The sequence below is a fragment of the Pleurodeles waltl genome, chromosome 4_1 (assembly GCF_031143425.1).
Source record: "Pleurodeles waltl isolate 20211129_DDA chromosome 4_1, aPleWal1.hap1.20221129, whole genome shotgun sequence".
Classification (NCBI taxonomy): domain Eukaryota; kingdom Metazoa; phylum Chordata; class Amphibia; order Caudata; family Salamandridae; genus Pleurodeles; species Pleurodeles waltl.
Genome location: NC_090442.1, coordinates 783,793,330 through 783,815,679, shown reverse-complemented (window position 1 = coordinate 783,815,679; position 22,350 = coordinate 783,793,330). Strand labels below are relative to the sequence as shown.

The 22,350-nt window shown below is 44.5% G+C and overlaps 1 protein-coding gene across 1 annotated transcript in view; it reads left to right on the top strand.

Annotated features, from left to right (window-relative positions):
• The window catches only part of LOC138288582 (regenerating islet-derived protein 4-like), a 61,728-nt gene extending 58,522 nt beyond the window's left edge, over nt 1-3,206 (top strand). The window contains exon 6 of the mRNA XM_069230086.1: nt 2,172-3,206. Within this exon, the coding sequence (XP_069086187.1) occupies nt 2,172-2,239 (68 nt within the window). The 3' untranslated portion in view covers nt 2,240-3,206. The remainder of the gene's footprint in view (nt 1-2,171) is intronic.
• The last annotated feature ends 19,144 nt before the right edge of the window (nt 3,207-22,350 follow it).

Genomic DNA, 22,350 nt, shown 5'->3' with positions numbered 1-22,350 from the left:
TATCAGCCTTCAGCATGCTCTCGCTGAGTAAATAACATGCACTGCTCGAGTTTTTTAAGGATATGGTTTAGTGTGCTTTTCCTCACACTTAGCAAAAATGCCACCATCGTTAACAAAATGCAAGCAGTACAATGTATATATTCAATGGCAATGAACAGTGCACATTTTATATTCGTTAACCAACCAAATTAGCACTTAATTAAAAAATGTATTCACCTTGAGTGAGTTTTAAGCTCAATTACTCGAAGTGGGAGATTCATCTGATGAGTTACAATAGGCAAATATCTGTGTACTCTCCTGAGGCTGTATTATGCATACAGTGCATTTTCCCTGTTTTTTCCACAGACCGCCTTTCAAAAGTTGCACTGGGTGCAAACAGGGACAGTGCACTGTATTACAAAAAATGTGCTGCCCGCAGGTCAGCCGCGAGCTTGCGCTGCTCTGGAGGCAGCGCATTCAAGTAAAAAAAACAAATGTTTGCTTCAAAGAAGCGCCATGTTTCACTGTGCAGGAGGCAACTCGCCTGTACTTTGAACAGGGAGAGAGATCCCCTTGCACATGTATGCAGTGCTTGGGAATATCTGGGGGATCCTTGGACTCCCTTTATCCTCTCCAGAGGGATGCCTTTAGGATGCGGATTGAAAGTGTGGCACATTTTCGTGGCACACTTTCAGTGTGCCTCCTAAGAGCATGTTTGCTTCTGCACCCTTGTTGGTAATACGGAGCAGGCACAAAGGCAATGTGATTCTCTCGTGTGCATGGGCCATGCCCCCATGTAAATGAGGGAGCGCCCCATCATGGTAGCACTAATGGTACATGTGCGGCAGCTCTATCAGTATTACAGAAGAGGCCGTGCAAGCAGCTGTGGCCCCTTCTGTAAAACCATTGTGGCCCCGGGGTGCACTAATTGGGCTCACATGCCTGTTGTGTCCTCAGGGCACGAGGTATAATATGGCTCCATCTTGTGTGAGCCACTTGTGTTGTGTATGTATGTGTGGAGGTGTGTGCAAGAGGACCATTAAGGCATAGATGTGAGGGGAGAGAAAGAGAGGACAAGAAGGCAAGAAGGAAGATCCGAAGGAAGGTAAGAAAGAAAGAAGGAAAGAGATGGAAGGAAATAGAGAAAGAAGGAAGAAAGTGAGAAGGAGAGAAAGAAAAGGAAATAGACAAAAGGAAAGAAGGAAATAGAGAATGAAACAGAAAGGAAGAAGGAAAAAAAGAAAAAGCAGGGACGAGAGAAAGAAAGAAGGAATGAAACAAGACAAGCATGGAAGTAGGCAAAGGAAAGAAAAGATGGAGACAAAGGAAGAAAGAGGGAAAGAGAGAAGGAAAAGAAAAGGAAAGATAATGAAGAGAGAAGTGAAGAAGGAAAGAAAGAAAGAGAAGAAAATAAAGGGACAAAGAAAGAAGGAAAGAGAAGAAATGAAAGAGAAAGAAAGAAATGAGAAAAAGTGAAGAAAGGAGGGAAGAAAAAAGAAAAAAGGAAAGAAAGAAGGAAGGAGAGGAAGAAAAAATGAAGGAGAGGAAGGAAAAAAGTAAAAAGAGTATATTATATACAAAAAATACAGAACAGTTTCAAATGGGCACAATCAGCTATGCTGTAAAATAGCTGCAGTCAGAAAAGAAAACCATTCCAAGAGGAATTTAGAACAGCTTTGGCAGCAGACGGAATATAATTAAGCTGGAATGTGCATAATAAGAGTCCTGCTATCACTTCAGGCTCTAAAAACAAAGGCAACACTAAAGTAATTATGAATTAAAAATAAAAACACTGGCACTGAAGGGAACTAGCTTGTATATGGATGTGCTCCTTGTGAGAGAGCCAAATGCAGCCACTCAAAGTGAAGTTGACCAATGACTTAAGTAGGCTGCCCCACTGCCCCACTGCCCCATGCTATATGCTTTAGGGGGCAGGAGGGGGTTTGCATTAAGGTGCTGCCATTCCTACCTTTGCTGCACATTGCAGAGCATCATTTATCTGATAATTCGGCCAATCACAATTCAGCAGTTTTTTAGGAGCTAGAAAACAGAAGAAATCTCACAGTAGGTCAGGCCAATAAGGGAGTATGGCATTCTGTGATTATGAACTGCACATAGTCAATGTGTTTGGCTATAGTAGCATGTTGTTCACTAAAATAAAGATGGATTTTATTTTTCTTTCTTCTTTTTAGGTTTCAAGAAGTGGAAAATTGCACGGTGTGGTGCATCGAAAACATTTTTGTGCAAATACAAACCTTAAAGATGGAATTGACCCCCTCTGAGCTTTTAGGAGACCCCTTACTGTAACTCTGTCATAACAACCCACAATCAATACCTTAACCCTAGTCTTGGGATCTCATCCTCCTGATGAAGTCTGAAGCCAAATGAATGTGCAAACATTATCCTTACCCTCACATAAAACTCGGTCCAAATCCTAACTCGGAATCATAATTCCCTTCATTAACCTAAAGTTCAGGGCCATGATTTCTAAATCCTTAGTTTAAATCGTACAATACCTTAAACCCCTATTTTTAACTTTAAACCTACCTAAACCTATCTGTATATTTTAACTGAAACCCCAAGGCTGAAATGCCAGCTCCCTTCAAAATTACAGTTCATACTCTTTCCTTTGACGCTGCTATGTCTAACCTGCACTATTGAGATCATCAGCTCCCCTTAGTTTTCTGCCCGAAAAACCCCACACACAACAGAGGGACTGAAGCCCTTGATGAAACCCAAAGCCATTTTTGCAGCTTGTCAAGCCCCATTATACCCCATTATACTAATAATCTTATAACCCACGCTCACAATAACCCTAATAACTACCACTATTACTACTGCTACGGCAACAACTACTACTACTACTAGTACTACTAATAATAATAATATAATAATAGCACAGTGTCGCTCACTCTACCCCATTCTCCTGAGACTAGGAGGCCAAAGCTTTCCTTCCCTACCTAATCGTTAATCAATAGACGGTCACAGCCCTACACTGAAAATGGAAGAGGGACTACAGAGGCGCCTTACACCATTGAGACTGGAGGGATGACGCATCATTCAAAGGCTGAAGACACACATTGGACCCTGTGAACTCAAATATTACTGAATCTGAGTGGCATCTTGTTTTTCTAAAAGTTTGCAAATGGCTTAATCCCACCCCTCACAAATGAAAATTACAAGATTAAAGTAATGTTTCTTAATAATACATACATGTATACAAACGGGCATGCATGCATTTTCTTTGGAAACGCAAACATATCTTGTCCTTCGGAATCTATAGTATCTATTTTGTCTTTCTCTGATTGGAGAGCAGTGGTGGCTGGCGAATTTTTAAAGTGGTGGGGCGCAAGACTAAATCCTGAATTAGACTATACAAGCAAGTGTAGTGAATGAGAGCAACTGTCATGGGACTTCAGGGTGGGTGTCTCAAACTGTACAGATTTCGAATTAAGGATAGTAAATCTATATGCAGCTATAAATATTTACTGGAGGTATATTTTCGCAGTTGATATCCTACCTATATTGTTGTTGTAGCACAATAGTTTTGTGGATGGGATTCAGAAACAAAAATCACCACTTTTGTACCCTCTATGCCATTATGTACCCTTCCATCCATCCATTACTGTGTTCCTTACTCCATGCCCTGCCTCACCAAGCTAGCTAATACCATTCCATTACAGTTTCTGAAATGCTTGTATTATTCAGAGCATTTCTCTATCTATTCTCATTTTGTGTGTCTCCCTTCCCTGTGTGTATCAATTTCTAATTTTCCTACATTTTAGTTTAGCCCTCCTTCATTCTCCTTGTTCCGCTTTATCTACATCACTCTTCTTTTCTTGCTGTTGCCAACCTTACTTCATTTCCCTTCACACACTGATTGTGATGTTTTGCAATATTTGTATAGTGCTTACTACCTATTTGGAGCATTAAAGCGCTTGCCTACAAGGGTAGCTTGCTACATCTTGTAAGCTAGGTGGTTAGAAGTGTGTTTCTTTTGTTTTGATCCTATATCTTATAGTTATATTTCTGCAGTATAACACCATATTGCACATCTTACACAATCTGTATATTGTTTCCAATCATCAAAATAGGCAATATTTTCTTTGAACTATTTACTGCATGAAAACATGCAGATGAGAGCAACAAGGTCTCTAAATAAAATACCTCAGAGGCAAAACTGCGACTACTTGCAATAAACGTTTGTGGGGACTGAAAAACGTGTGAAATGATTTAACTGCATATTTATTACAAACCCAGGCCTAAAGGTGTTTGCAAGGCAACTGCTACAGCATGGTATTTACAGTTCTCAATTATCGGGATGAAGACTTACACAAAGAAAGCATGTTGGACTGGAAAGTGAATGGTTGGGAACATGCGGTAAAAGAGAACACAAATACTGTCTTTAAAAAAATGCAAGCTCTGCTCATCAGCTCACTACTCTCACGCATGAGTAGCAAAGGGAAATGAAATGCACTTTTCAAGGCACACACATGCTAAGTTGGATGGTGCACTTGAAAAACGTTATAGGCACACTGAAGCAATTCATTAATCCACGTTGAGCTGCTGGTGCTTTGAAAACATGACTATAAAAGCAGAAATGCAGAAGCAGGTCACCTTCGCTACCAATTACCTGGCCACGCTGGACCCAATCCGATCCCGAGGATGACTGCAAACCTTTTTCTCCAATAGTGCTCATGTGGAACAAGCAAGCAGAGACAAGTGCGTTGGAAGGAAAAGGGCAGAGCATTAACAATAAAACTCCTGGGCTACCTGTGTGTCTGAAATTCACACAAACATCTTTCTCTTCCCATCCAAAGTGCTCCTTGATGTTGGCCGCATGTCGCAATCCTTCTGCCTTCAATCCTGGCCTGCTGTTCCCAGCTCATAACAGAGTGGGGTGGGATGAGGGAGGCTGGCTGACCCACCCCACTCTGTGACGAACCCTCGCTGACTGACGCACTGTTTTGAAAATCACAGGCTGCAGTCTGAAGTGCCCATGCCTAGTCAGTCAGCGAGGGTGGTGCACATTACAGGAGAGGAGTGGCCCTATGCTCGGGCAGGCCACAGAAGCAAGGGCTGAAATCACACAAGCCCTAAAAAGTCTGCGACATGGCACATGCGCAGTAAGTGCCTGTCAGTGCTGTGACTGCCTGACCCTCACGCAGTGCAAGGGTCAGAAGCCTTCTGAAGGATCAACAATTACAGCAGCAGGTAGGCTGCATTTAATTAGAAGAAAAAAAATAACAAGGGAACATCTACAGGGGCGGAGCCCCCACACCCATACAAAGAAACCGCCTCTGCTGGAGAGATAGCCCATACATCTGACAATGGGGTGACTAAGCATCCGCAGAATTGCAAGACACCACATCAGTGTTGCTTAGACAAATCTATTCTTCTGAGATTAATATTCGTGAGGGATCAAACATCTTATTTTTCTGAGACTGCAGAGACACACCTCATGTTTCTGAGATTGGAGAGAAGCAACCAGTTCATCAATTACTTGAGAGAGTCATATTTACTCATGGACAACATAGAGAAATATTAAACTTTTCTGGTACTGAAGAGGGACACTGCATGCCTCAGACTGTACTAATTCCTCTAACATTGGAGAAAAACACACTGCCCCGTTGAGACTTTGGAAAGTTCTCAGACGCATGTGAAACAGTTCCTCCAAGGCTGGAGAGAGACATGCCATTGGTCTGATACACAGCTTTCATTTGAGATTGAAAAGTACACCTCCTCTGTGCCTTTCTGGGCCTGGAGGAAAGTGGCCCACTCTGCTGAGGCTACATAGAAACACGGTATTCTTTTTTAAAAAAAGACATGTAATATTTCACAGTGACTAGATACAAAGATTCAGCACCTTTGAGATTATAGAGAGAAGCTCCATTCTGTTTAGATGGGACAGTTTAACCTCCCACCACATTTAGAAGAGGGCCAATGGAAAACCGATGAAGTGGATGAAGATTTCAATTTCATCAATATGAAGATTCCCTGCCCAAGGCACGCACAACAGGACTATTTTGGTTTTTCAGCTGCAGGATATCCTGTTCATGAAGGGTGGGATATCCCTTAGCTGCAAACATAGCACAAGAGGTATGGCGTGGTAGGGGCAAGAAATAGCCCATCATTGATTAGTGCGGATAACTTGCATTGGTGGGGGTAATTTTGAGAGGGCAAGAGGTAACAAGTTTTAAGTTGACTGACATGCTGGATGTTGAAGCTGCAACAAGCGAAAGCAACAGCACCTCACTACATTAGGAATGGTTTCTCACTGAAGAGAGGTAGTTTTAGTGTTCATTAACTGGAAACTTTTAAAAAGTTTACAAAGTTTTGAGTCTTCTAACTTCATACTAGGGGTGGGCGAAAAATTCTGTAACGCTGGCAAAGTTCACAGAGTTTTGCCCACTCTGCTCTCAGCTGGGAGCATGTAGTTCTGGCAAAACTCCACCACCTGCTGCATGGTGAAGTTTTTTTCTCGCATGCGGTTCACTAAAGTTAAGTTGGCAAGCAAGAATTTGCATCCCTAGTGTGATTTTTGGGTGCTAGAACACCGCCCAGTGAGATTTCTCAAAAGCAGGCGGTCGCAGTAGACTGCAAACGTCTGCCTTGAGAAAGCTGCCGCTTGGGTGGAAAATCTATTCGGCAGCAGAAAGAAGCAGTGCCTGCTTCATGCACCTCTAGTTAAGACTGCACAGGCTATACATTTCCTTAAGGCCACAGGCCTCTGAGATTGATTAGAGAAACCCTAATTCTATCAGAGTGCAGGGAGGCACCACTTCCATTTTAAACTGAACGGATACATTCCATTCCTCTGGAACCGGAAAGGGGCTGTGTGAGCAAGCACTGGCAGCCCTTGATCCACACACCCGTTATTTTCCTTATTCCTTCCAGAATGCAGGAGTACCTCATTTTCTTTGCCAAGTAAGTGGGACAGTTTTAGTTTGTGTGATATAGACAATGTTGGGTAACTATATGATTATTGATGTTTCTAAGGATGGTTCATATATTCCTAGTTTTTTCTCTTCTTTTCATTGTTCTTCTTTACACTAAGAACTGTTTCTTTTCAAATTCAAGAGCTAAACTGGAATAGATAAATAAAGGTCCTGATTTAGAATTCGGCGGATGGGTCACTGTCAAAACAGTGACAGATATCCTATTCGATGAAATCTAAATCCCATTGGATATAATGGGATTTAGATTTCAGCGCACAGGATATCCCATCACCGGTGTGACAGAGTAACCCATCCCCCGAGATATAAATAAGGCCCAAAGTGTTTAAATTAAAGAAAAGGCAGCTGACCAAACTATAGTACAACATGCAAAGCTCATAGGGTTTCCAATTTAAAAAAATAGTTACATGTAATACTTTTCTATTTCTCTCAATGCTGCTATTGACACTTTGAAAAACATTTAAAAAATGTGATTTATTGCTCCATTGACCAATGTGTGTCCTCATTATCTCACATTGTCCTATTTTGTTCTACTTTTATCTTCAGATGTCACAGTCTGTTTCTTTTTCCAATCTGTACCAAATTTCAATGCTAATTTTCCCCAGAAGTCACGTCAGTCAAATGTAAACTTACTGAACTTTATTTGACCAGCAGTTATATCAGGCTTGCCAAACTTTGTACAAGAGATATGCATATACAATGAAGGGAACAAGCATACCTACACGGTGTTTCTTTTCCTTTGTGTTAAATAGTTTACAAGTTTACACATATTCACAAATTCCATAACGTGCATGTGCTTGACGTTATATTTCATGTCTTGTGTGGTGGCAGCTGCAACAGGGTACTGTCTTCATTGCAAAAAAGCCTGAAACTGGTGAGGAGATACTGATTATGGCCGGTGTCTCTGCACAGTTTACACCTGTCAGGATTGTATCCCTGGGACCTAGAATTACCCTGGTCAGGTAACGCAGGTTTATCCCAATTTCGAGGTCTTTTGTGTGGACTTTGTTGCACATGGCCCTTCTTAGGGGATTTCTCTGAAACCTTTTGCTTTTTCCACCCGGTCTTTTTGCTGGCTCTCTTGGCGTGGCCTTAGGACTCTGGGCACTTTCCCACTGCATTCCAATGGGAAAGTGCATGCACCCTTCCGACACTTGCCAGGAAGGGATGCTTACATGATTGGCTCAGGTGCTATACTCAAGAGAGCCCTGTAAAAAGGTACACTACATTCCTGAGGCGGGTACAACCCTGGCTGCTAGTGGGATGTTGCCCTGAGTGTGCCACCTACTAGAATAGCTTATCAAGCATGTATCTGGCTTGACAATGGGGGCCTGTGGAGGCGCAGTTGTGCTGGTGCTCAGGTTGGTATTTCTAACTTTGTAGCCAATCTTGAGTGAGTCCTCTGTTATCCCTAGAGCACCCCCTGAAGGGCGAGGCAGGTGGTAGGTGGAAGGCTGGGCAGGTAGACATGGGTGTCCCATGCCCCTGTAATGAAGAACCCCCATGTGGGTTCCCTACCTAGGGGATCGGCCCTTCCCATAGGTTTTGCTGATTCTCCCTTAGTGGCCTTAGGACCCTGGACACTTTCCCTCTGTAAGTACTAGTGAAAGTGCACACGCGCATCCCTAAATATGTTGGGAAGTGGCACTGGCCAGAGTGTGCATCCATGCCCACTGGTGCTTTCAAGCATTTATCCACTCTGCTATCGCAGGCCTGTGTGTGCCCACTTGCACCTTTGGTGGTTTTAAACTTGTATCCAGCCTGCCCCCGCAGGGTTAGGTGTGTGCAGTTGCACCTATAATGTTTTTAAACAGGTATCCAGCCTGCCATCTCAGGCCTGTGTGTGCGCATTTGCACCTATGGTGTTTTTAAACATGTATCCAGCCTGCCCTCGCAGGCCTATGTGTGCGCAGTTCCAACTATGTTTTTTTTAAACATGTGTCCCGCCTGCCAATGCAGGCTTGTATGTGCATAAGGGCAAGTATACCCAGGGAGTGAAGAATGCCCATGTGTGTTTTCACTACATATGAGAGCTGCTCTGCCCATAGGTTAACATGGGGTAAGTTTACAATTACTCCTAGCTGCAATAGTGGGTTGCATTGGAGCAGCCTCATAATGTTTCCTAATATAAAATCATCCTGACAAACAGCTTCCCATGGTAATGGTGGTTTTGTCAATATTAACTTAGAAATGCCAGTTCTAGAAAGTGGGCATTTCTATACTCTAAAAACGCTTTCTGTGCCCTTTTAAATTTGACTTCAGTCCACACCGGAGGCTGGGGAACACATTTGTGCATTCCCCAGTGACAGCTACAAACCTTGGGCACACAACTGGAACAACAGACCTCTGCCATTTGAGGGCCTGGTTGGATAGATTGGAGGGAGAGATGTTGACACTTGGCCTCTTGAGCCAGATCATGGCCCCACTAAAGATTAAGATCTGCATTCCACGGCCTCATGACAGACAGGACTGACATTTATGGGAGGTTTCTTTGGTTCAAAGGGGAACCCTCTGAATCTCCCCTAACCTCAAGGCACATTACAGTGTAACTACTGGTGCCCCCCTGCAGCCATTGAGAGATGCCCTTTTGGGGATGCAGGACTTGAGATACTGGACTGTGCAACGCACACTGCCAGAGGAACCTGTTGTGCACAGGGAGTAATTACAGCCTCTGGAAGGGACCGCTCACCTTTCCTAAATTTTGGCTGGCCTGGGCTGGATTGCCTGCAGCTGTGTGGCACCCGAAGTTTGCTATCCAAGGACTTGCTCCCTGTTCTGTGGTGGAGGTCTCAGGGACATCAAAGACCTCCAGTGAAGGATCTACACCGGCTTCCCGTAACATCTGGGGAGCGGTGCCCTCTTAAGTGCCCACATCATCTGCTGAATCCCATGTGGTAGTAGCAGTGTGAGCGTGGAACCAAATATTGTGCCTCGAGACCGGATTGCCTGGTGTGGAGCCCTCAAAGTACTGCCCGCAGTCAAGAAGTATGGCCCTTCATCCTGGGGTCACGACACACATAACCATCTTGTTGGTGGTGAACGGATTCACCAGTTATGGGACCCCGCGTGGCCCGCTTCATCAATCATTCCACATTTCTCTTGTGCGATATGCCCACTGCATGCTTCTTGCATGCGGTGTCTGATTCACAGGTTCTGACCCTCAGAGGTGGGGGAATACCCATAGCAGTTCTGCATTCTACCTCGTGTGGCACCGCTGAACTTGCGCATTTGTGTGTTTGTGACTGGAATTGTCTGGTGCGACTCAAGTCATCGCGCACCAGACGTTGTGCCTCATTCCAGGGAGGATAACTCTTTGTGTGTAACTTGAATTGTCTGGTGTAGGAGGCTGGCCTGGCTTAAAGTGGGTACTTTGTGGTACTTACACCTTGTGCCAGGTCCAGTTATCCCTTATTAGTAGATTAATAGTGTTCTAGCAGCTTAGGCTGATAGAGGTAGCTATAGCAGAGCAGCTTAGGCTGAACTAGAAGACATGCAAAGCTCCTACTATACCACTTATATCACTTAGCACTATATCATAAGAAACACAATACTCAGAGTTAGGTGCCAGGAACTTCTCCTTTGGTCAGAAGATGTCCCATGGCGTGCTGAAGGATGCAGAGTTGTTTCCACGCAGAAAAACCGCAAACAAGCCTTGCTAGCTGCAAGAGTCGAGGTTGAGGATTTTGGGTGCTGCCAGGGCCCAGGAAGGACCAGGAGGTCTCCCCTTGGAGGAGGAGACAGAGGGGGCACTCAGCAACAGAGAGAGCCCACGCAGAAGCAGGCAGCACCTGCAGAAGCAACTGAACGGGTGTTCAGAAGATCTGAGCACGGCAGTCGTCTCAGCACAACAAACTCAGAGAGTTGGGCAATGCAGGACGGAGTGCTGGGGACCTGGGCTGTGCTGTGCACGAAGGAAGTCTTGCAAAAGTGCACAGAAGCCCTAGCAGCTGCCGTTCACGCAGTACACAGGATTACTGTCTTGCGTGGGGAGGCAAGGACTTACCTCCACCAAATTTGGACAGAAGGACCACTGGACTGTCGGGGTCACTTGGATCCAGCTTCTGTGTTCCAAGGACCACGATCGTCAGCATGAGAGGGGACCCAGAGGACCGTTGATGCAGAAGTTTGGTGCCTGCGTTAGCAGGGGGAAGATTCCATCGACCCATGGGAGATTTCTTCGTGGCTTCCAGTGTAGGGTGAAGGCAGGCAGCCCTCAGAGCATGCGCCACCAGGAAACAGACGAGAAAGCCGGGAGGATTAGGCGCTACAATGTTGCTGGTAGTCTTCTTGCTACTTTGTTGCAGTTTTGCAGGCATCCTGGAGCAGATCCTTGGTAGAAGTCGAAGAGAGAAGTGCAGAGGAACTCTGGTGAGCTCTTGCATTCGTTTTCTGCTGAGAAACTCACAGGATAGACCCTAAATAGCCCTCAGAGGAGGATTGGCTACAGAGAGAGGTAGGCACCTATCAGGAGGGGTCCCTAACGTCACCTGCTGGCACTGGCCACTCAGAGGTCTCCATTGTGCCGTCACACCTCTGCATTCAAGATGGCAGAGGTCTGGGACACACTGGAGGAGCTCTGGGCACCTCCCCTGGGGAGGTGCTGGTCAGGGGAGTGGTCACTCCCCTTTCCTTTGTCCAGTTTCACGCCAGAGCACGGCTGGGGGGATCCCTGAACTGGTGTAGACTGGCTTATGTAAGGAGGGCACCATCTGTGCCCTTCAAAGCATTTCCAGAGGCCAGGAGAGGCTACTCCTCTCAGGCCCTGAACACCTATTTCCAAAGGGAGAGGGCGTAACACCTTTGTTCTGCCTTCCTGGGACTGGGCTGCCCAGGCCCCAGGGGGGCAGAAACCTGTCTGAGGGTTGGCAGCAGCGGTAGCTGCAGAGAAAACCCCAGAGAGCTAGTTTGGCAGTACCCGGGTTCTATGCTAGAGCCCCGGGGATGCATGGGATTGTCCCCCCAATACCAGATTGGTATTGGGGAGACAAATCTATGATCCTAGACATGTTACATGGCCATGTTCGGAGTTGACGTTACGTAGGTATTGACAAGTTCATGCGTGTGTAATGGTGTCCCCGCACTCTCTAAGTCCGGGGAAATTGCCCTGAACAATGTGGGGGCTCCTTGGCTAGTGCTAGGGTGCCCTCAGACTAAGTAACTTTGCACCTAACCTTCACTAGGTGAGGGTTAGACATAAAAGTGACTTATAAGTTACTTAAGTGCAGTGTAAAATGGCTGTGAAATAACGTGGACGTTATTTCACTCAGGCTGCAGTGGCAGTCCTGTGTAAGAATTGTCTGAGCTCCCTATGGGTGGCAAAAGAAATGCTGCAGCCCATAGGGATCTCCTGGAACCCCAATACCCTGGTACCTAGGTACCATATACTAGGGAATTATAAGGGTGTTCCAGTGTGCGAATGAGAATAGGTAAAATTAGTCACTTGCCTGGAGTGACAATTTTAAAAGCAGAGAGAGCATAAACACTGAGGTTCTGGTTAGCAAAGCCTCAGTGATACAGTTAGGCACCACACAGGGAACACATACAGGGCACACTTTATGAGCACTGGGGTCCTGGCTAGCAGGATCCCAGTGACACAGGCAAAACCAACATACATACAGGTAAAAAATGGGGGTAACATGCCAGGCAAGATGGTACTTTCCTACATCTGGTGAGACTTATGTCATCACACACCAGTCGTTGTGCCTCATCCCAGGGAGGTACAGAGTTGGTAACTCTTTGTGTGCAACTGGAATTGTCTGGTGTGACTCAAGTCATCCTGCACCAGACACTGTGCCTCATTCCAGGGAGGTACGGAGTTGGTAACTCTTCATGTGTGATCGGAATTGTCTGGTGCAACTCAAGTCATTGCGCACCAGACATTGTGCCTCATTCCAGGGAGGTACGGAATTGGTAACTCTTCATATGTGTTCGGAATTGCTTGGTGCAACTCAAGTCACTGCTCACAAGATGTCGTGCCCCATTTCCACGGGGGCACAGAGGAGTTAATTTGTGTATTGGAGTGCCTGGCTTGGCGCTATTGTACATGCCGTGTTTCTTACGGTGACCTCTTCTTGTGCTTTACAGGCCCGGGCCCATGCCAGAAAGCACGTTGTGGGGACCTTTGAGTGAGCTTCCCGAGTTGGGACCAAGCCTCCATTTGTCGACTATTTCCTGTTCAGCCTGCTGCCTGTTCTTTCTCCCACCCTTCCCCCAGAACCCTGAATGAGGGTGACTCCAGCCGTGATTGGCCTAGTACCCAGGGAAAGGTTCCTGTCTCCCCCAGCCCATGGAGGCAGGGTAGAAGGGGTTGGGGGAAGGGTGTAGGAGGGTTTGGGCCCACGGGGTCTGCGAGTACAGTAACAACTGACCTGCCGGATATAAGTGCACTACCTTAGGGTGTTGAGAGCGTGTGTGTGTGTGTGAGTGTGCTATATGAGCCTGCCTGACATCTGCTGCTCTGAGTAGTGGTGCAGAGTGAGTGTATGGGAGCGACTGCCTGTGATCAACTACACCGCAGTACGGTGTTACCGTACACTTTGATTCCTTGACAAAAGATTATCGCGATTGACATTGATTTTTACCCATGCAGCCTAGGCCCACAAGGCTATTTTAAAAAGCTGTACTTACCTGTGTATACACATTGCTGCTGTTGTTGTGAACTGGGGTACACCCTATAACTGTATGGTATTGAATGGAAATTAATGCTAGGGTGGGTCTAGTGCTGACAGTGTTTTGCACTTCTGGGAGGGAAAGTAGGATTTTTCCCAAGTGTACATATTGCTGTTATCGTTTTAACACGGTTGGGCCTAGAACTGTTGGTGTTATTTCCAAATGTCACTTATGCCCAGACGTACCTGATGTCCATGTCGTGTTAATTAATGTGTGTGTTGAATACAAATCTTCTTTACATATACAATGTGTGAAGTCTCTTTTGTGGCGGTCTGTGTATTTGTTGTGTATGGGTGCTGTGCCAATGCTTTAAACATTGCCCCTTTGATAAGCCTGACTGCTCTGTGCCAAGCTACCCAATGGTGAGTGCAGGTTATACAGTGAGTGTAATCATCCACCCTTGACAGGAGTGGTAGGTTCTGCCTGGCTAAGGCCTTGCCTCAGCCACCAGAGTGTGCCGCCTCCAACAGACATTTTCCACCTGCTCTGAGTAGGAGCAAACTGTTCACCAAAACCTATGTGGTTTTACTGGTGTATTTTAACACCTGGTAAAACTGGGCCCCTTACACCCAATGATCCCAGGTACTGTAAAATGGGCACCTCAGAATTGCCCGGGAACTGTATCCCTAGTGATTCTTTTGAACTGATGATTGAAGGTGCGCCTCTTTTCTCCCTTCCCTCCCGCCCCCGGCACTTATTTTTGATGAATGGCACTTTTTAGTTTCTCATCAGACTTTGGCCCAGAGCGAGAAAAACACAAAATGCGGAAAGGAGGAGGAACAGAAGGGTGGAAAACAGTGTCAAAAGAAAGGGGGGATGAAAAAAGAACCTGATAGTGTAAGAAATGACAGGGAGTGACTGGTGGTGTATGAAAGAGGAATGGGTGATAATTTAAAGGCACCTTGGTGCAGGATTTGGTCTCTAATCACACTGCACGGCCTCAGACTCCACCCACTCTCAACCCCATCATTCATATGTCCCACTGGACTTGACAAAGGGCATATATGCTGATGAAGGTCTCCAGTCACTTGCATCCCAAGGCTCTGCTCTGGCAGAAAGCAGACATCACAATCCTAGGTGAGAAAGTTAGTTTACCTCTTAGGAAAACCCACAAGATTTGGTACCTAGACTACATTACTTTCCTATGGCTCTCGGAAATAAGCCCAGGACTTACAGCAGGAGTTCGATCTCCCTACCTTACAACTTTGGAGCTATACTTAACTGACTCAAAGCCTCTCGAGTATGTGTGGGAGCACTCATATTAACCTAGACCATTCACTTGTCACTCACTATAGGCACAATTGAAATAATTTTAAAGGGATTGTCTCAGGGCTCTAGACCCCACTTATTGTTTGTTACTTCTCTATTGAAAATTCATCCCTGTTATGCACCTGGTGGGAGGTACCACTCTATACTGAATTTATAGATGATGAGTGGGTATTACTTTCAGCTGACTATAATAAGGGACTTCGATTATCATGCTTGAAATAGAACTTTTTAAGATCTTCTACCGGGTCACTGGTCACTAATGAAATTGTATAAAGCAGGGCTTAGTGCTGCCTCAGTTTGCTGGTGATGCAGTGAGCCTGACTGTGACATAGTAAAGTATACAAAAAATGATGGATGGAATGCTTGAATTAATCTCAGCCACTGGAATTACTCGGGCTGCATTCCAGTCCATCGTTATTATGCACACCATGCCACCTCAGTTGTGGTTGCTTGTGCTCTGGTTCAGTGAAATCCTGGTCGAGCAGTTCAAGCTGGACTGGTCCCAGGAGGAGCAGGGTCAAGACTGATTTGCATATGGCTGGGTCTAAACTGAGGTGGGATGGTGGGCACAAAACAATGGACTGGGATGCGGCCTGAGTGATTGCTAATGGCTGAAATTAATTCAAGAGTTCCATCCATTACTTTATTGTTTTTTAATTTGATGCCCTAGGTGTGCTGTGTATGTCTAGATGTGGGTCCCAGGCTCCCTGTGCCATAGGTATGTATCTGGCTGGAGAGTCCCAAGAAGGGCAAACTGTTTCTGAGTTGTTTGTGTGGTGTTTCAGTGAAGACCTGGCTTGACAATTTGGGCTGGACTAGTCCCATGAGGAGCAGGGTCAAGATTGATTTATATATGGCTGGGTCCAAACTGAGGTGGCATGGTGGGTGAAAAACAATGGATTGGGATGTGGCCCGAGCAATTGCCAGTGGCTGAGATTAATTTAAGCATTCCATCCATCACCTTGTTGTTGTATTTGACACTCTGTGTGTGCCAGGTATGCCCAGACGTGAGTCCCAGGCTCACTGTGCCACAGCAATCAAGCTATACCTGGCTGAAGAGCCCTAAAAAAGGACAAAATCAGGGCTGGAGTGGGCACCCAAAGCAGCCCTGGCAACTTTTGTCAGACCAGCCCCCATAGGGTGGCTAGCGAGTGAGTCTGACCACTACATTAGAGCCTGGAGGCTGACCACCCCCCCCATCCCCCAAGAAAATTTGGCAAAAAAATTCTTCAACACAGTTTTCATTATATATTGTTTTAACGCATAGTAAAGATGACCTTACAGTGCACCAGGATAAGGCAATATTTATTGGGGTTCTTCAATGGTTCCCTCACCATCATCCTCTAACAGCGCCACTCATCTCTCCATAGCCCTTCTCTCACATATATTTCTATTGTTTTATAGCACCTTTCTTTTTAGCATAGGGTGTTGTATTACTCTTGGATGTGTAGATCAGTGTAGAGAAAATGTTGGCAGAGGGGACTACAAGAGGTAGGCTTCACATGTCATCCATACCGGTAGGCATTTTTTAAGAGTACAATGCAGTTTGTAGGAGTGGCTCGCGTGGCTGGGTGGCGCGAGGGGGGGGGCGCAAAGGGTGCAAGAAAAAAATTATACCTTTTTTTTTTTAAACGTACCTGCTTTGCTCCCGCCCCACGCTCATCTCCTGTTGCTGCTGCAGGCACAGGCGCAGGTTCCCAGCCTGCCCTGCGCCAATCCTGACGCTGCTTAGAGCAGCATCATGATTGGCTGGGAGCGCCCAGCCAGGGCACTCTCAGGCAGACTGAGAGCCTGTGCAGGCTCTCTCGGTTGCTAGGCTGGAGAGAGCCCTGTGCGCATGTGTGTTTGGCCGGCCCGAAACGGCCGGCCAAACACACATGCGCTCTGAGGGGAGTGCAAAATGCACTCCCCTCAGCTCGTCACCCCCAATGCCCCGCCCCTTTTACAGAGTTTATTATCCTTTCCATGTAAAAGGATTTGCAACAGTTGCTGCTGGCGGGGGCGACGCTCCTCCGCCCATACGGATTGCAGCCTTGCAGTTTGTATAAATCTCTTTGATGGCAGTTCATAGCTCACTAAACTAGACTATGACTGTAACTTACGTACTACACAGTAGCAAAAGAAGCCTTGTGACAAAAGCAGTATCCAACTGAACTATGCACATAAAATACTGTTCTGTGATCTGCAGAGTACACATTCTTTTAATCTTTAGTCATTTATCTTTGATCCTGTGTCTTCAAGAAGTAGGCAGTTGAATGACTAGCTGTAAAGTGAAACTCAATGAAGATAAAACAGACGTTATGCTGCTGGGTAATAACTTATGCAGCAGTGTCCCGAGCCCTCTACCAGACTGCCTGAGCAAGTTGACTTCCCCAAAAGGCTCAATAAAGAGCCTTGGGATGTGGCTGGATTCCAGGCTCACAATAGTCTATCAAGCCAAAAAGTTTGCTGCTAGCAGTTATGACATCCTGAGACTGTTAAAGAAGGTTCTCAACCTCCTTCCTTTTACAACTAGAAGACTGACAGTTAAGTCATCGTGCTATCATGTCTTGATTACGGGAATGCCTTGTACTTTGGTTCACCTGGTTATGTGGTCAAAAGATTGCAGACCATGCAGAATAAGGCTGTATGACTTCTAATGAATATTCCCAAAAATCAGTCAGCTGCTAGGGCTCATGGAGATCTCCAGTAGAACAACAAGTTCAGTTCAAGCCACTATGCATTATGCACAGGGCAATCAATAAAAAAATGCCCCATATTGTTAAGATCTTTAGCCTCCCCTTTTCTGTCTGGGAGACCTCATAGATGCGCATCTGCTCATTTATTAAGTGTACCTAAGATCCGTAGATCCTGTTGGGGTGGCCATTCTACCTTTTTCCTGGACCAAAACTCTGGAATACCCTACCTTTGGAATTGCGCTAACTGGAGCATGAACTACCCTTCTGTAAAGCCATGAAGACCTGGCTTTTCAGCGACTAATGTTCCCTTACAGCTACAGACGATTAGTGGTGTATGTTGCAGTGCTGGGAGGCCTCCAGGCAGTCATGTGCTATATAACAACTCCAGACCGGACTAGACTAGATTAGTTTATTATTTGGAGACAGAACTTAGCAACTGAAAGGTGACAAATTAATGTTTACACAGTGTCTTCCACAGTGATATACTGTGTCTGCCACATTTCTTTTATTAACTTCAATTTGAGCTAGAGTTTATTTTTTGTGAATCAATAAATTGTGCATATAGACTGTAATATGTGGCAAGTAATGCAGACTGGTAATTATTCAAAATCGAGGTTGTAAGTGGCTCTGGTCGTGACCATGGTTATCTGAACAAGTCTTCAAATTATTGTTTGCAAGTATTGCATGCTGTTGTCCTTTCCGTTGTATTTCTTAAAAAATGAATAAAGAGCTTAAAAGACCAAACAAAAGAGAGACTGGTGATTACAAATATTTGCTGGAGTCTAGGAACTCATGGATATGACCCCATTTTAGGGAAAAACCCTGATTCGACAGATTTATTTCCAAATTGCAGCAACTGGGGGTCAATCATTTGGGCACAATAGTGAGGAAGATGGGAGGACTTCAGAAGGTGTGAGATGTTTAGTGATAATTAATCACATGATCAATCTCTATCATATGGGACACAAAAGAGCTAAGGCGCTTGTAATTCTGATGTGAGCAGAACACGTTTCTTCGTTCATTGCCATTACAAATGTGCCTGTAAAACTCAATGTGTTCCTGTTTCCACAAGCACATTTCAACGAGCCAAATATGCAGAAATGTGTGTAGGGAGAAAAAGCCTGTGGGAATTGGTGTGAAGACACGCACTGCAGAGGTTATTCCCCATTTGCCAGGGGTTACTTTGAATTACCTTCATGAATCATTGCAAGGAAAAGTGTATAACCATATAGGAAACCAAATATTATATGGTGGAAACGTCAACTCTAAGTGTACCTTGTAAGCCCAAAGGGATGTGTATTTAGGCCCATATTTATACTTTTTTAGCGCCTCATTTGCGTCGTTTTTAGACGCAAAATCGGCGCAAACTTACAAAATACAATTGTATTTTGTAAGTTTGCGCCGATTTTGCGTCTAAAAACGACGCAAATGCGGCGCTAAAAAAGTATAAATATGGGCCTTAATCTTTAAGTTGAAAATACTAAGGCCCATTTTTATACTTTTTTAGCGCCGCATTTGCGCCGCTTTTTGACGCAAAAATGGCTCAAACTTAAAAAATGCTATTGTATTTTGTAAGTTTGTGCCGCTTTTGCGTCAAAAAAGTATAAATATGGGCCTAAATGTTAAGGAAAAGAATGTCCCTGTTCAGAAAAGTTGCCAAGATTTTCCATGTATAGGCCTAATTGTAAATAAAATCCGTTTTCCTAATTAATCCTAGGAAAATAGTAAAACTATGACTCAAAGTTCCTTCCCACTTGTTATTTAAAATATGATTACACTGTTAAAAAAGAATGTTTATACCTGTAGTGGAAAGGTAATTTTTAGAAGGTGCACTTTATGCTTCCACTTTAGACTGCTTTGCAGAGATGAATCATCTGGAAGGGGACAGGAACTGACAGCAACCCCAGAAATGGCTGCCCTTACAGCCCTTCCTTTGAAAATCCCAACGTGGCACCCAGAAACAGAACTGTTTGTTTCCAGAGCCTCCGCAGACATTCAACCATGTACCCTGTAGAAGGAAATACTATTTCCAGTACAGAGAGGCAGGAGGTGCCTCATTTCTGTAGAGCTGTGTCAAAAAGAAATACTAGACTTTTGCAGACGGAAGAAGGTTAGGACCATCCCAGAAGGATTCTGGGGAGGTTTATAATAAATGGAGACAAATGGTGCTGTAGAAGGAGGTTGGGTTTTTGAGGGAAAGTTGCCAAGTTTGGGTGTAAGTAATTCACTATTCACTGGCAAGCCCATAGGTTAAGAATGACACCTCACAACTACCTCCTCGGAACATTCTAGAAACTGGAAGAACATGTGCAGGAAGATTCAGCCTGACTACTAAGGATAAAGGGACTGAAGTTCTTCTGACACCTACTGGCACCAAATGAATGGGATTGCTCCCCAAGGGCCATCTCTTTTGTCCAAGGTGCACTGCTATAGGGACACAAAAGTCACTCGATGTGTGTGTCTGTGGTATACATTAAAGGAGCTCTGCTTGGAGAGATCACGATGTCCAGAAGGTGGTCATGGGAAGCCATGATCTGTAGGAGAGACAAGGCCTAACTTTCATAGAATCAAAAAATATTGGGAATCTTTATTATAACAGAGGCCTGTATGACCCTTGGAGTCGTGAATGGAGTCCACCAAAAGAGAACCAGGAAGTTTAAAAGCATTGAAGTCTACCAGCGTAGAACATTATTGACTCTGGGTCAGAAGTATGAAATACTTATTTTGCATTTTCTAAATAGCGACTACTTAGAAATCGTTAGTTAGGAAATACAAAATGGTATGTATAAAAATAGAGATTCCCTAATAGCAATTCCTACAGTGTATAAATTGCTATTAGGAATTTGCTATTTAGGTAATACCAAACTATTCGTTCCTAAGGCCCATAGGTTCTCAAGGTTTAGCTTTTCCTAATTTGTAATTTCCTAATAGGAAATCGCAGATTTGGAAATGCTAAAGCAAGGGTGACATTCAGCCTAAGGTACCCCCTTGCTACACCTCAAAAAAAGTGGTCCACATGTAAAACGAACACATGCCCTAAGGGCATGTGTGTGCTTTATTGCACTTTAAGAAAAGCATTTTCAGGAGCTTAAATTGTACATGGTTACCATTGATTTGAAGTCGATGGTAATTGTATTTCCTAAATGCTCATTTTGCATTTAGGAAATTCTTTGTACATGTGCCAAAAAAATCACAAATAGGGAATCCCTATTTGCGATTTCCTATTTAGGGAATCACATAATTTGATTTCTACACAGTAGAATTTGCATTTTGGATTTCTTTAAGGCCTTTGTACATAGGAAAAGGCTGTTTTGCATTTCTTAATAGGCCGAAATTGCGATTCGGCCCGTTAAGAAACGCAAAAGGCCTTTGTACATCTGTCCCTCTGTCCCTGACCTTTTGGCTCTACCGTGCAGAAGGGTTTGCTTGTAACTTTTCTTCGTTTTGTTGCTAGTGCTAGACTGGTCTCTGTTGTGCATAGAATTACTGCGACATTTACATCTTCATTGTTCCTAAGGCCATTTTACCCTAACAATTCAAAAATACATACTTCTGGTTCCCCCTTATTCAAGTTTAACAATTCTTTTCACATATTAACTTTTTATCAAGATTTCTAAATTTGTTCTGAAATGTTATTGTGTTGTGTTATTTATTTAACATTGTTTGGTAGTACTTGAAATTAACACACCTTTCTCTGTGAAGATGCCTATTGTTAAGTTGTGCCATAGAAATGAGGGGTTACGGAGAAATTCCCTTAGAACTGTGTTGTGACATAGCCAGATTGTGTTTATTCAGTTGAAAGGGGTACCCCCTTACAAAATAAAAATCGAATATCTAACACACTGGAATTCCAAATCAAGCTTCTATTAGTGAGTAAAATGTACACATATGTGGCAAGTGTCTTCATGCAGGTTGTGCCATACAAAGCCCGATAGCTTTTGTGAGGTAATAAAAGAGCCAGATTCTGAGTTGTCCAACTCGGTGTTGGGGGAAATAAGCGATTTTCACTCACAGTAAGCCTTCATCTGCCCGTTAACCCCATTCCATGATGGAAGATAGGGAAGTAGTTTCACCTGTTGCATATTTTTAAATCTTCCTAATATTTCTAATTCTTGGGGAAAATTACGTTGCAAATCCTGCTGCATTTGAAGGTACTATGAACTATTGACAGAGCATTGATTTTCTCGCGGAAGTCCACTTTTTTTTTGGGGGGGGGGAAGGGCATTAAGTTGCAGATTTACCATTGCAACACATCACAGCAAGGCCACTTGCTGTGCTGCATTGCATGAAAGGACAGAAATGCTCCATATTTACAAAGATATGGAGCATTCCTGCTAGCTCCTTGCGCTAGTGCACTGTGTGCTGCCTAACTCCAGTGCAGGCCCCCTTGCACCACAGTGCACCACAGTGCAAGGGTACCTGTGTCATGGGCAGGATTGTCTTTGTGAGGGAAGGTAAACCTTCCTGCACAAAAAACAATCTTTAGAGACATATTCCTCTTTCTATGTGTGCTGCAGAATGCAGCGATCGTGAAAAGGTATTAAAGAGGAAAGATAAAGATATTTCACCTCATTACGCCTCAGGATGGCTAGGTGTACTATTTTGGCACAAACCCAGGTTTACAAGTATTTGTAAATCTGGGCTTGCATCAAAATACATGGGTGAATGCATGAGAACGCCCATGCTTCACTCGTATATCACCTACCTGAAGCAAAGTAAGGCAAGGCAGCACTATGCATTGCGTTACATTACTTTGTACTTTCTAAACCACGCAAAAAGGACTTTCGTTGCCTTGCGAT